The 13,422-nt window shown below is 56.3% G+C and overlaps 1 protein-coding gene across 5 annotated transcripts in view; it reads right to left on the reverse strand.

Moving 5' to 3' along the window:
* Window positions 1–13,422, reverse strand: part of AP2A2 (adaptor related protein complex 2 subunit alpha 2) — a 68,747-nt gene that overhangs the window by 16,226 nt on the left and 39,099 nt on the right. For 3 of the 5 annotated variants that reach the window (XM_060404168.1, XM_060404165.1, XM_060404167.1), the window contains exons 4-8: window positions 11,563–11,756; window positions 10,379–10,508; window positions 8,394–8,495; window positions 1,845–1,953; window positions 479–629 (exon numbers count right to left, since the gene is read on the reverse strand). In XM_060404168.1, coding sequence (XP_060260151.1) covers window positions 479–629; window positions 1,845–1,953; window positions 8,394–8,495; window positions 10,379–10,508; window positions 11,563–11,756 — 686 coding nt within the window. The remainder of the gene's footprint in view (window positions 1–478; window positions 630–1,844; window positions 1,954–8,393; window positions 8,496–10,378; window positions 10,509–11,562; window positions 11,757–13,422) is intronic. The other 2 variants (XM_060404169.1, XM_060404166.1) reach the window with 1 other exon arrangement.

Raw genomic sequence — 13,422 nt, forward strand, 5'->3', positions numbered from 1 at the left:
ACGGGATGAAAGCCCCGACGTGGAGAAGGCGGGCGCAGGTGGGGACGGTGCACAGAGGTCAGGTCACTGGTGTCAAGCGCCAGCTCCATGCACCACGGGGATTTGAAGTGGGGGGTCTTTGCTCGCTTTTCACTCTGTCCTCGTGACATCTGCGCCCTTCAAACACGGCCAAGACTGGCACACCCCCCGGTGGGGGAGCTTGCTAACAGTGCCCAGTCCGTGGAACCACAGCACTCTGGTGGGTGCACCTGCTGGGACCTGGAAACACCCCCACCCCACCCTGCGTGGCCTCCACACACCTCCCCGCCACAACCTCGACCCACGCAGCCCGCAGGACACACACTCACGCTGGTGCCTGGGTGGCCCAGGGAGCGGATGGCCCGGTGGGACGCCCAGGAGAAGGGGAGCCCCCAGGAGAGGCGAGAGCGTGGCGCCCAGCTGCGTGTGGAGGGCAGAGGAAGAGCGCGTGCAGGCCCACCTGTCGTGGTGGATGACCAGGCTGATGGCCTCGAAGAGCACGGCGTTCTTGGCGTTGGAGTGCTGCACCTTCTTGGACTTGGGCGGCTCCTGGGCTTTGTTGAGAATCGCCTCCAGGCACTCGGTCAGGCGGCCGCGCACTGCAGGGTCTTCTGGGCAGAACAGACAGCCGTTGGCCAACTCCCCGCAGCCCTCCCTGCCCCAGCCCCGGTAACCCTTGCCTCCCGCCTGTCGACAGAAGGTGAGGATCCCGACTCAAACCCTGAGGCTGCCTAAGTCAAGAGGCTTTGATGGCCAGGGACACAAGTCTTTGCTGAAATATAGATCATATAAGCTGAGGAAAATAAAATCCCAGTGACAGAACACCCGGCATGACGGTCAGGCGGGGGCGGGGAGGGATGAAGGGCCTCCCACTGCCTGCCACCAAGAGAAGCAGAGACACGCGAAGAGCAGCAAGAACAGAAGGAAGTTTAGCTTCTAGTCAAAGCAGACCAAGAAAGACTAAGAAAGTAATAAAAACACGAGAACTCCAGAAACAACCATCGCCTGCCTCCAAAGCAGCTGTTCAGCGCCACTCGAGGCGGGGCGGCCCCCAGGCGCCGGGGCGGGGGGGGGGGGGGGTGGCAGGGTCCCTGAGGCCGCCCGGGGCGGGGCGGGGCAGGGCTGAAAGGAGGAGGCGACAGTGAGACTCACCCCCAGGGGCTCCAAGCCGCCCCAGCCTGGGAGTAAGAAGGCAGCGGCCAGTTCCACCAAGAGAACCACTGCCCTGCTGCGGGGTGGAGGCCCGCCAGCAGGAGGGGTGAGGCCTCATGGAGCCCCACACCTGCTCAGCTCTGCTGCAGGGTGAGCAGCTCACACTTAGTATAAAAAACACTCAGGACACAAAGTGACTTGAATTTAACAGACATACCCTGTACAAAAACAAATGAAAGCTAAAGTGCGGAGGTTACAACAAGAAAGCCATCTTGGTAGGAGGCAATCTGGAAGTATGGAACAGGAACTCATGAGCGTTCTCAAACCAGTGATTCTAGTTACTTGCCATAGTTTAAAATAAAGCAAACATAACAACATCCACGACATGCACTTTAAAGTCACACACACAGTTTTGGATGTGAAGTTTCAACCGGTTTCAAGAATTATTTTAAAAGACTGTTTCAAAACCCGCAGGGATCTGACCCCGCACGTGCAGAGAGCACAGAAGCAGAGCTCAGCCCAGTCGCAGCGGAGCGAGCGTCCTCGGCCAGCTGCTCCGGGAAAGCCAAGGGCTGCGAGAGCATCAGAGGCCCAGGGAGCCGGCGCCAGGAGAGCGGAGGGTGGCGTGTTAAGAGGCCGCAGCAAGCCCTCCCCAGGCTCCGCGCGGCTGTCACCTGGGGGTGGGTAGCACTGCAGGAGCCGCAGGAGCTTGACCGACAGCCAGGGCGCCGGGACAAAGTAGTAGGTGTAGTCCTGGAGGTCCGTGGAGGCCGACGTCACGATCTACGAGGAAGCACAGAGAGAGGAGACTCGGGGCTGGCGTCCCCGAGAGCCCCGCGCGGCGCGCTAAGGACAGACACGCTCAGCCCGGTCTGAGGGGCAGGAGCACAGCCCCCAGCCCCACAGGAGCCGCCACACAAGGACAGCCCCGCCCCCAGGGACACGGGCCTGCGGCACCCAGCCCGCCAGCAACCCCGCCCTCAGGACCCAGGCCCCCAGAGCCTGGGTGGGAGCCCCACCCTTCCCGCCTGGCCCCACGCCCCACCACCCTCAGGGCAGGCCCCGCGGGCACAGGGCCTCCACTCTCACCCCCACCACCTGCGCCACAGGGTCAGGGCACATGACACATGGCGCCCCCGCGCACACGGGGACGGCACACACCCACACACCCGCAAACCCGCTGCACGTGCCTCCCCACACCCCACGGCAGGGGCTCGGAGCGGCTCCCCTCACAGAGCTCAGCCGTGACGCTAGGTCACCTGAACCGGGTGAGCTCCAGGCTGGGCAGAGCCACGGGGAGCCCAGCAGAAGCAGCCGGGGTGCAGGCACATGGAGTGGACCCGGCCACGCCAGACCACGCCACCACGGGGACACAGCCGCCACCCAGCACCGCCTTTTCCATGCCCCTCAGGCAGCTGAACCAGGCTCAGTCAAACTCAGAGCATTAAGTGCACATATTTGAAACAAATGCAAACACAGAAGTGCTGAAGAATTGATCTCAAGGGCTTGGAAGAGACTAGCAAGTTAGCCCAAAGATAGTGGAGAAAAGAAAACACTAAAGACAGGAGCAGAGAGCGATCAGGTACAAAAATCAGAACAGGACCAGCAGAGTCAGAGACATTCTCAGATGCCTGACGAGACAAACCAAGCAACGGAAGGGCAGATACCAACAGCAAACTGGAGACGGGCCAACGGAGGGCCTTTCTGCCCATACACCTGAGCGTTTACCTAAGTTAGCAAACGGTTAAGAAAAGGCCACTTAACAAAACTGATAAAAGAAAATCTGAAGCCTTGTTAACTTACTAAATAAACTGAATCCATAATTAGAGGCTGTCCCACAAAGAAAACCCTAAGTTCACATGGCTTCACTAGTTAATTAATAAAATTGTTAGCAAAGATATAAAAAGGAATTTCCTTAATGTGGAAAAGGACATGGACATGGTTAAAACCTGCCAATGTCATACTTAACAGCGAAACATCAAAGGCTTTCCCTTTGAGGTAGAAAAACACACCAATCACCTTTCACTTCAACACTGCAGGGAAGGTCCAAGTTGGAGCAATAAAGCAGAAAGGAAAAGAGCTGCCCTTGTCCACGGAACACGCGACGGAACAGAAAGACGCAAAGCCGTCTACAGACACACTGCCAGCTCTCACGGGGGAGTCTGGCAAAGTTGCCAACATCAAGACCAGTATACAAAGTCTACCAGCACAAACCAGCACAGAATCTTATGAGAACATTTTTAAGGTATCACTGAGAAGAGCATTTTTTAAATAAAGTATATAAAGATAAGTTAAACAAAAATAACAGAACCTCTCCTTGAAAAGCTATGACGCGTATTTGACAGGAATTAAAGACTAAGTGACTTGGGAGACACGCCACGGCCACAGGCGCCAGCACCTTAAGGCTGCGAAGACGTGGATTCTCCCGAAACCGACCTACAGACACAGGTGGCCCCCATGGGACTCTGGGGGCGGGGGTCACTGGTGTCACTGGACATCAAATTAACCCAAAGTCAAGTCACTGGCGCCAAGACACACAGAGAACCAGAGGCGCTCAGCACAGACAGCGGTGTCTGCGCAACGGCAGGTTACTTCACAGTGAAACCAGGGTCTGCGTGGAGGCAGGCGCCTTCGCAGCGGTGCTGGGACGACAGGACTCAAGAAAAAGCCTCACCACACAGTGATGCCGGGTCAGCTGGACTGTCGACCTACAGTGAGCCCTCAGAATAGGGACAGACCACACGTCTGGAAAAACAAAGGCGTTAACCCCAGGGGAAAGGATCAGGAAGCCTGAATATATTAAAACATGCGGTTTCCGATCAGAGAAGACTTCACCAGAGTGAGACGGCAAGGTACAGAGCACGACGAGATGTTTAAACCCAGAGCAGGCTGAACCACATAAAGTTGCTGTCATATTTGTAGATCAGTAACGGTTACAGTGAAGAGGAGCTAAAAGCCTCTTGATGAAAGTGAAAGAGGACAGCGAAAAACTTAGCCTAAAGCTCAACATTCAGAAAACAAAGATTATAGCATCCGGTCCCATCACTTCATGGGAAATAGATGGGAAACAGTGGAAACAGTGTCAGACTTTATTTTGGGGGCTCCAAAATCACTGCAGATGGTGACTGCAGCCATGAAATTAAAAGACGCTTACTCCTCGGAAGAAAAGTTATGACCAACCTAGATAGTATATTCAAAAGCAGAGACATTACTTTGCCGACTAAGGTCTGTCTAGTCAAGGCTATGGTTTTTCCTGTGGTCATGTATGGATGTGAGAGTTGGACTGTGAAGAAGGCTGAGCGCTGAAGAATTGATGCTTTTGAACTGTGGTGTTGGAGAAGACTCTTGAGAGTCCCTTGGACTGCAAGGAAGTCCAACCAGTCCATTCTGAAGGAGATCAACCCTGGGATTTCTTTGGAAGGAATGATGCTGAAGCTGAAACTCCAGTACTTTGGCCACCTCATGAGAAGAGTTGACTCACTGGAAAAGACTCTGATGCTGGGAAGGGATTGGGGGCAGGAGGAGAAGGGGACGACAGAGGATGAGATGGCTGGATGGCATCACGGACTCGATGGACGTGAGTCTGAGTGAACTCCGTGAGTTGGTGATGGACGGGGAGGCCTGGCGTGCTGCGATTCATGGGGTCGCAAAGAGTCGGACACGACTGAGTGACTGAACTGAACTGAATGGTTAAATTTTCCACAGTTTATTGTGATCCACACAGTCAAAGGCTTTGGCATAGTCAATAAAGCAGAAATAGATGTTCTTCTAGAACTCTCTTGCTTTTCCATGATCCAGCGGATGGTGGCAATTTGATCTCTGGTTCCTCTGCCTTTTCTAAAACCAGGTTGAACATCAGGAAGTTCACGGTTCACGTATTGCTGAAGCTTGGCCTGGAGAATTTTGAGCATTACTTTGCTAGCATGTGAGATGAGTGCAACTGTGCGGTAGTTTGAGCATTCTTTGGCATTGCCTTTCTTTGGGATTGGAATGAAAACTGACCTTTTCCAGTCCTGTGGCCACTGCTGAGTTTTCCAAATTTGCTGGCATATTGAGTGCAGCACTTTCACAGCATCATCTTTCAAGATTTGAAACAGCTCAACTGGAATTCCATCACCTCCACTAGCTTTGTTCGTAGTGATGCTTTCTAAGGCCCACTTGACTTCATATTCCAGGATGTCTGGCTCTAGGTGAGTGATCACATCATCATGATTATCTGGGTCATGAAGATCTTTTTGTACAGTTCTTCTGTGTATTCTTGCCACCTCTTCTTAATATCTTCTGCTTCTGTTAGGTCCATACCATTTCTGTCCTTTATCAAGCCCATCTTTGCATGAAATGTTCCCTTGGTATCTCTAATTTTCTTGAAGAGATCGTAAGTCTTTCCCATTCTGTTGTTTTCCTCTATTTCTTTGCATTGATCGCTAAGGAAGACTTTCTTATCTCTCCTTGCTATCCTTTGGAACTCTGCATTCAGATGCTTATATCTTTCCTTTTCTCCTTTGCTTTTTGCCTCTCTTCTTTTCACAGCTATTTGTAAGGCCTCCCCAGACAGCCATTTTGCTTTTTTGCATTTCTTTTCCATGGGGATGGTCTTGATCCCTGTCTCCTGTACAATGTCACGAACCTCATTCCATAGTTCATCAGGCACTCTATCTATCAGATCTAGGCCCTTAAATCCATTTCTCACTTTCACTGTATAATCATAAAGGATTTTATTTAGGTCATACTTGAATGGTATAGCGGTTTTCCCTATTTTCTTCAACAGTCAGCTCCTGGTCTTGTTTTTGCTGACTGTATAGAGCTTCTCCATCTTTGGCTGCAAAGAATGTAATCAATCTGATTTTGGTGTTGACCATCTGGTGATGTCCATGTGTAGAGTCTTCTCTTGTGTTATTGGAAGAGGGTGTTTGCTACGACCAGTGTGTTCTCTTGACAAAACTCTATTAGCCTTTGCCCTGCTTCATTCTGTATTCCAAGGCCAAATTTGCCTGTTACTCCAGGTGTTTCTTGACTTCCTACTTTTGCATTCCAGTCCCCCAGTTAGAACTGGACATGGAACAACAAACTGGTTCCAAATAGGAAAAGGAGTACGTCAAGGCTGTATATTGTCAACCTGCTTATTTAACTTATATGCAGAGCACATCATCAGAAATGCTGGGCTGTAAGAAGCACAAGCTGGAATCAAGATTGCCGGGAGAATTATCACCTCAGATATGCAGATTGACACCACCCTTATCGCAGAAAGTGAAGAGGAGCTAAAGAGCCTCTTGATGAAAGTGAAAGAGGAGAGTAAAAAGGTTGACTTAAAGCTCAACATTCAGAAAACTAAGTGAGTGAAGTCGCTCAGTCGTGTCCGACTCTTTGCGACCCCATGGACATAGCCCACCAGGCTCCTCCGTTCATGGGATTCTCCAGGCAAGAATACTGGCAAGAAAATGAAGATCATGGCATCCAGTCCCATCACTTCATGGGAAATAGATGGGGAAACAGTGGAAACAGTGTCAGACTTTATTTTTTGGGCTCCAAAATCACTGCAGATGGTGACTGCAGCCACGAAATTAAAAGACACTTATTCCTTGGAAGAAAAGTTATGACCAATCTAGAGAGCATATTAAAAAGCAGACGTTACTTTGCCAACAAAGGTCCATCTAGTCAAGGCTATGGTTTTTCCTGTGGTCATGTATGGATGTGAGAGCTGGACTGTGAAGAAAACTGAGTGCCAAAGAATTGGTGCTTCTGAACTGTGGTGTTGGAGAACACTCTTGAGAGTCCCTTGGACTGCAAGGAGATCCAACCAGCCCATCCTAAAAGAGATCAGTCCTGGGTGTTCACTGGAAGGACGGATGCTGAAGCTGAAACTCCAATACTTTGGCCACCTCATGCGAACGGCTAACTCATTGGGAAAGACCCTGATCCTGGGAGGGACTGGGGGCAGGAGGAGAAGGGGACGACAGAGGATGAGATGGCTGGATGGCATCACCAACTCGATGGACATGAGTTTGAGTAAACTCCGGGAGTTGGTGATGGACAGGGAGGCCTGGCGTGCTTTGATTCATGGGGTCGCAAAGAGTCAGACACGACTGAGTGACTGAACTGAACTGAACTGAACGGTTAAATGTTGGAAATTTTGTCTGGTTTAACCCAGTCTAACCAACAAAGTGTTCGTATCTGAAAAACACAAAGAGGAGGTTTCCGTGGCAGCCCAGACTTCCACTGCAGGGCGAGGGGGTTCCGCCCTGGTCGGGAACCGAGGCCCCACTCGCCGGGAGGTGGTTTAGCTGCTCAGTCGTGTCTGACTTCAGGGCCTGATAGACTACAGCCCGCCAGGCTCCACTGTGCTTCCCAGGCAAGAACACTGGAGTGGGCTACCATTCCCTTCTCCATGCCGAGAGGTACTGCCAAAAAAGTAAACAAGATTTTCCACAAAACAACAGAAAAGACACCATCGTGGAAAAAGGCGTGAAAGACTGAAGAGGCTCTTCACAAAAGACGGGGTTCAAGACGCCAATGGAGGAGTTGCGCTGGGGGTCCCGTGGTTCAGAGGACATGGTCCTAGAGAAGGGGACACAGGCTCAACCCCTGGTCAGGGAACTAAGATCCCACTTACTGTATGGTGTGGCCAAACAGATAAAACAAAGGGACGTTACCTTGAGAAAAAGTTTTTTTAAAGCAAGCAAACACGCCGAGCTGCCCTAGCTCATGGGTGATCAAGAAAATGTAGGTGAGAAAGCAACAGGACAAAGTGCCCAGAAGGGTCAAGGCCAAGAGGCCGCAGGCCGGGGAGGGGGCCACAGGCTCCTCACAGTGGCCTTCAGAGGGGACAGCCATGCAGTGGGCAAGACAGGGCACAGAGAGGTGAACGCGCTGCCCGGCAACACGCCTCAACCATCAGCAGGAGAAACAACTCCACGACTTCACGACCCTGATGATCAGAGCGAGCCGGTCACAGAGCGACACGGGCTGCGAGCCCTCATCAGCAGGAGGCGCCGCACAGCGCGCAGCGGCCGCCGGGGGCGGGGCTCTGCCCGGCACGCTTCCTGCGCCTACAGGCCACTCCTGATACGGGGCCAGAGGAAAGCCCGCCAGTCACTGACCAAGACACACGTCCACCCACGAATCGCAGGCTGCCCAGAGGCCTTGCCTACCAAGAGGGACGCGTCAGCAAAATGGCGTGACAAGGAACAAGCCCACCCCAAGCTCCGCCCCCTCAGCAGACTCACCCTGCTTAGCCTGGAGACAGCCAGAGACACAGAGGTCTTGAACTCTTCCGGGTTCTTCTGCGCCAAGGTGGTGATGAGGCTGGTGGCGGCAGTTACCACACCCTGAGAAGACACACACACACGTTCAGACGCCCGCCAGAGGACCTGCAGACAGCCTCTCATCTGAAACTAGTCTTCTAAACAAAATGTTAAACTCAGCAACAGCTGGCCACCCTGAGGCCACCCCCATCAGTCCTCGATGCTTCAAGAAAGCGAGATGCACACGTCGCTTGTTGCCTTGCTTACCCTTCTCTCTGAAAACGTGGAGACCCGGCATGCTTCAGCCTGGAGCCCTGCCTCAGGGAGGTTGCACGGGGCAGCAGCCCCAGGCCCTGTGTCCGCCCACCCACCCCCTCGGTGCCCCTGACCTAGGTCACTCCGTGTGGACTGCAAAGGGATGGACACATTACGTTCAGACTCACAGGAATCTTTCCAACCCAAATTTGAGATCGTGGAAAACAGGAAAGCCCATTCTTCCCCATTTTCGAATGTGGTCCAAGCCATGTCTCTGCCCCCTGATTGGGGAGCTCCACTGGGCCTGGATGAGACCCGATCCCCTCAGTGAGGTCAAGGGAGCTGGTCAGCTCCCCAGCGCGGTGCCCCACGTTCCCTGCACGCTTGCAGTGGTCTGTGCAGAAAGAAGCTGTGAGGAGAGAGGGCCGGGGGCCCCCACGCCCAGGCTGCCTCCTCCCCCTCCTCCTGGGCGACGCCTGGGCCATGCCGGACTCAGGAGGGGCTGGAAGCACGCAGAGCTTTCTGCGCCTCACGGCCCCCCACTTCTCCTGCTGCTCCCAGAAGGGCCTGCTTGCTTCTTCTGGGTGGACAAGGGGTCCTCTTCCGGGGGATCCCTGACCTTGAGACCAAAGCCGCCGACCCCAGGCCTCTGGTGGCAAAGCTGGGAGACGCGCGACACAGAGCCCACGGCACACAGGCGCCAGCCCACCCTGGGCCGCGACGCACCCCACCCTGCCCTCCGCCACTGGGCTCCTGCGGCCTGGACCCACGCAGGCACCAATGCGTGCACCAGCCGCAGAGCCATGCACATGAGAACACAAGGAAAAGAGACAGCCGGGCACACAGACGGCCCGGGGTTAGGAGCGGGGCCTCCCGGCCGAGACACCCCACCCCAAGGAGGTCGCCTGCGCGGACCCAATTTCCCCCATGAGTGTGGGGACATGGAGGGATGCTGCAGGCTGCTCCACGGCAGGCGAGCCCGCACGGCCACCCGCCCTCGCCCCGTGGGTCCACCTGTGTGGACCGTTCAGTCCTCATTTCATCTTTAAGGCAGATTTCTCTTCTGGGAAAACACACGGTAGCCAGCTAACATGCTAATGCCTCTGTGCTCAATGGGAAACTCCATGTGGAATCTTGACTCTCCCATTTGTAGACAGGATTCCAGCAAGACAAGGCCACCTGTCCGGCATCAGCTCCTACCTGACCCCACCTCCCAGCGCCAGCGTGGACAAGGGCCTGTGACTCATGGCCAACCCAGACACTACCTCACTGCACATCCCGCTGCTCTGGCCGACGACACAGAGCAGGCTCGGGCCTGGCTCACGTCCAGCCGTGTGGATTAGGTGGCCTGTGTGTCAGAGCCCCCGGGGCCATAGGACAGCCCCACGGCAGCCCTGAACGGAGTGCAGAAAGACACGTCTCTGCAGGCCCCCAGCGGACGTAGCACCCCTGCAACGTGCTGGGCTGTGCTGCCTCTGCCCCACCAGCAGGAGCCCCTCCACACCTGGACAGGGTGCGTCAGAGGCCCTGGCTCCCTTGCCCTGACCCCAGGGAGGGGCTCCCAGCCTCCCCCTGCAGGCCCTCCCAGCTCGACGGCCGGGCCAGGGGTGTCCTCCTCACCATCCTGGAAGTCACACGAGGCTGCTGACGTGGCCCTGGCCCGGAAGAGGCTGCCCCACAGGGGAGAGTGGGCGTGACCCAGAGGCACCCACCAGATGCTGGTCGTTGAGGAGATGCACCACACGGGACGTCCAGTCACCCATTGGGACAAGGTCCGGGGACGTCCTGTACAAGCGCAGCAGGCACAGGGCGGCGCTCTGCTTCACGCTGTCCATGGTGTCTCTGAAAGACAAGCAAGAGTGAGGCCAGCACGGCCCAGAGCCCACAGACGACACCCCACGGCCCCCAGGGAACCAGAGCCCACAGATGACACCCCGTGGTCCTAAAGCAACCAGAGCCCACAGACGACACCCCGCGGCCCCCAGGGGACAAGAGCCCACGGACGACACCCCACGGTCCTAAAGGAACCAGAGCCCACGGACGACACCCCGCGGCCCCCAGGGGACAGAGCCCAGGGACGACACCCCACGGCCCCCAGGGGACAGAGCCCATGGACGACACCCCACAGCCCCCAGGGGACCAGAGCCCACAGACGACACCCCGCGGTCCTAAAGGAACCAGAGCCCACGGACGACACCCCGCAGTCCTAAAGGAACCAGAGCCCACAGACGACACCCCGCGGCCCCCAGGGGACAAGAGCCCACGGACGACACCCCACGGTCCTAAAGGAACCAGAGCCCACGGACGACACCCCGCGGCCCCCAGGGGACAGAGCCCAGGGACGACACCCCACGGCCCCCAGGGGACCAGAGCCCACAGATGACACCCCGCGGTCCTAAAGGAACCAGAGCCCACGGACGACACCCCGCAGTCCTAAAGGAACCAGAGCCCACGGACGACACCCCATGGTCCTAAAGGAACCAGAGCCCACGGACGACACCCCATGGTCCTAAAGGAACCAGAGCCCACGGACGACACCCCGCGGTCCTAAAGGAACCAGAGCCCACGGACGACACCCCGCGGCCCCCAGGGGACAGAGCTGCACCCACGAGGGGCCTGGAGGGACACACGGGAAAAGGTTGCTTCGGGCTCTCCACGCAATCAAGCTCGGGCTGCCACAGCCCACGGGGACCAAGAGGAGGCGGGTGAGGCTCTGGCCCAGGACAGAGGCCTGTATGGACCTCCTGACGACTAACTCGGCAACCCCGGCCCACCTCCCCCCCAAGGCTGTGACCGAGATGGGCGGCTACGAGGCCCATAGCGCCTTCAGGACTCACACACTTGACTTACGCATGTGGGAGGTGACCGCGCCCTCAGCAGGCCACCAGACACGTACCCGGCGACGAGGATTCTGGGAATCTCCCCCGCAAACGCCTCGGCCATCTCCCGGCTGCCCACGTTGGCAATGCAGTGCAGGGCCAGGCCCATGAAGGTGGGGTTGCGGCTGGCCAGGTCGTTCTTGATGGCGTTGTTGATCAGGCGGATGAGCTCGCTGTTGGAGTTCACCAGCACGGAGATGAAGAGATAGCCCTGGGTTCCAGAGAGGAGACAGACCACCGCTGGACACACTCGGCCGGCCCCCAGCCCCACCCCAGTGTGCTCGGCACACTGCTGCGGTCAGGCCACAGAGGGCCCACCTGCCTTCTCCTGAGAACACGAGTCTTGTCCCCAGATCCCTCCTCGGACAGTTCTGCAGGACAAACCTGAGGCACCGTCCCCACGGGCATCAGACACCTTGGAGCCCCATCCCCACCCTGGTCACTGGTCCATGGGGACCTGACCAGGATGAAGGGCCTGCCTCGGCCATGACAGGAACACTGCGGACCACCTTCCCTCTCTCGGCCGTCTCAAGGTCCCAGAGTCTCCTCACCACTGGGCCAACTTCAACCTCGCTCTGTCCCCGCTGCCCACACCCTCCCCACTCAGGAACAGCACCTCTCAGCCCTGTCGGTCTCAGGAGGAGCTCGCCTTCTGCTCTGGGCTCTGGCCACCCTGTCCTCCCACACATGGGCCTTGAAGGGTGCCCTGTCTGCCCCTACCGCCCCATCCACTTCTTGGCCTCAGCCTCAGCCTCAGCTCAGGTCTTCCTGCCCCTCAGAGCCCTGCCTACTAGCTGCCCACTGCTCAGAGTCCAGAGGGCCCCACCCGCCTCGGTTCCTGGCGTCAGCCACAGCTCTGCTCGCTCTCTGCAGGGGGCTGTCTGACGGCCTCGCCCCTGGAGAAGAGCCAGGTCCACCCCTGCTTACGGTCACTGTGTCCCCAGGGCCCCCAGCACACTGCCAGGCCTATGGAAGGCGCTCAGCGATTTCTTGGTGGGAGTGAGTGTGACTGTGTGAGTGTGAGTGAGTGTGTGTGTGCATGAGTTTGTGTGTGTGCGAGTGTGTGCGTGTGCGCATGAATGTGCGTGTGAGTTTGTGTGCGTGTATGTGTGTGAGTTTGTGTGCGTGTATGTGTGTGTTGTGTGTGCGTGTGAGTTTGTGTGCGTTGTGTGTGCGTGTGCACGTGTGTGCGTGTGTGCCCGTGTGTGTCTGCATGAGTGTGACTGTGTGTATGTGTGTGTTGTGTGCGTGAGTTTGTGTGCGTTGTGTGTGCATGTGCACGTGTGTGTGCGTGAGCGTGTGCATGTGTGTGTGTGTGCCCGTGTGTGTCTGCATGAGTGTGACCGTGTGTATGTGTGTGTTGTATGTGCGTGTGAGTTTGTGTGCGTTGTGTGTGCGTGTGCACGTGTGTGTACGTGACCGTGTGCACGTGTGTGTGTGTGCCCGTGTGTGTGTCTGCATGAGTGTGACTGTGTGTATGTGTGCGCGCGTACCCACACGTGCACTTAGTTGCTCAGTCGTGTCTGATTCAGCAACGCCACAGACAGCAGACTGGCAGGCTCCTCTGTCCACGGGATTTCCCAGGCAAGACTCCTAGAATGCCATTCCCTACAGCAGAGGGCCTCCCCAACCCAGGGATCGAGCCCGCGTCTCCTGCATTGGCAGGCAGGGGCTCTGCCACGAGCGCCCGTTCTTCCCCACTAGCACTTGGGAAGCCCATTGCTTGGTGAGTAAACACCAATACTTAACAAAGCCCCTGGGGCATCAAGTGTGTTTTTTCACTTTCTGGAAGTTAAATTTTTTTTAACTCATGTTGCTCCAGGCGGGCGCAGGGCTGGAGGCATCGAGCTGGGGGCCCTCAGGGCCTAGACACGGGC

This window comes from Ovis aries, chromosome 21 (genome assembly GCF_016772045.2).
Source record: "Ovis aries strain OAR_USU_Benz2616 breed Rambouillet chromosome 21, ARS-UI_Ramb_v3.0, whole genome shotgun sequence".
NCBI classification, from domain to species: Eukaryota; Metazoa; Chordata; class Mammalia; order Artiodactyla; family Bovidae; genus Ovis; species Ovis aries.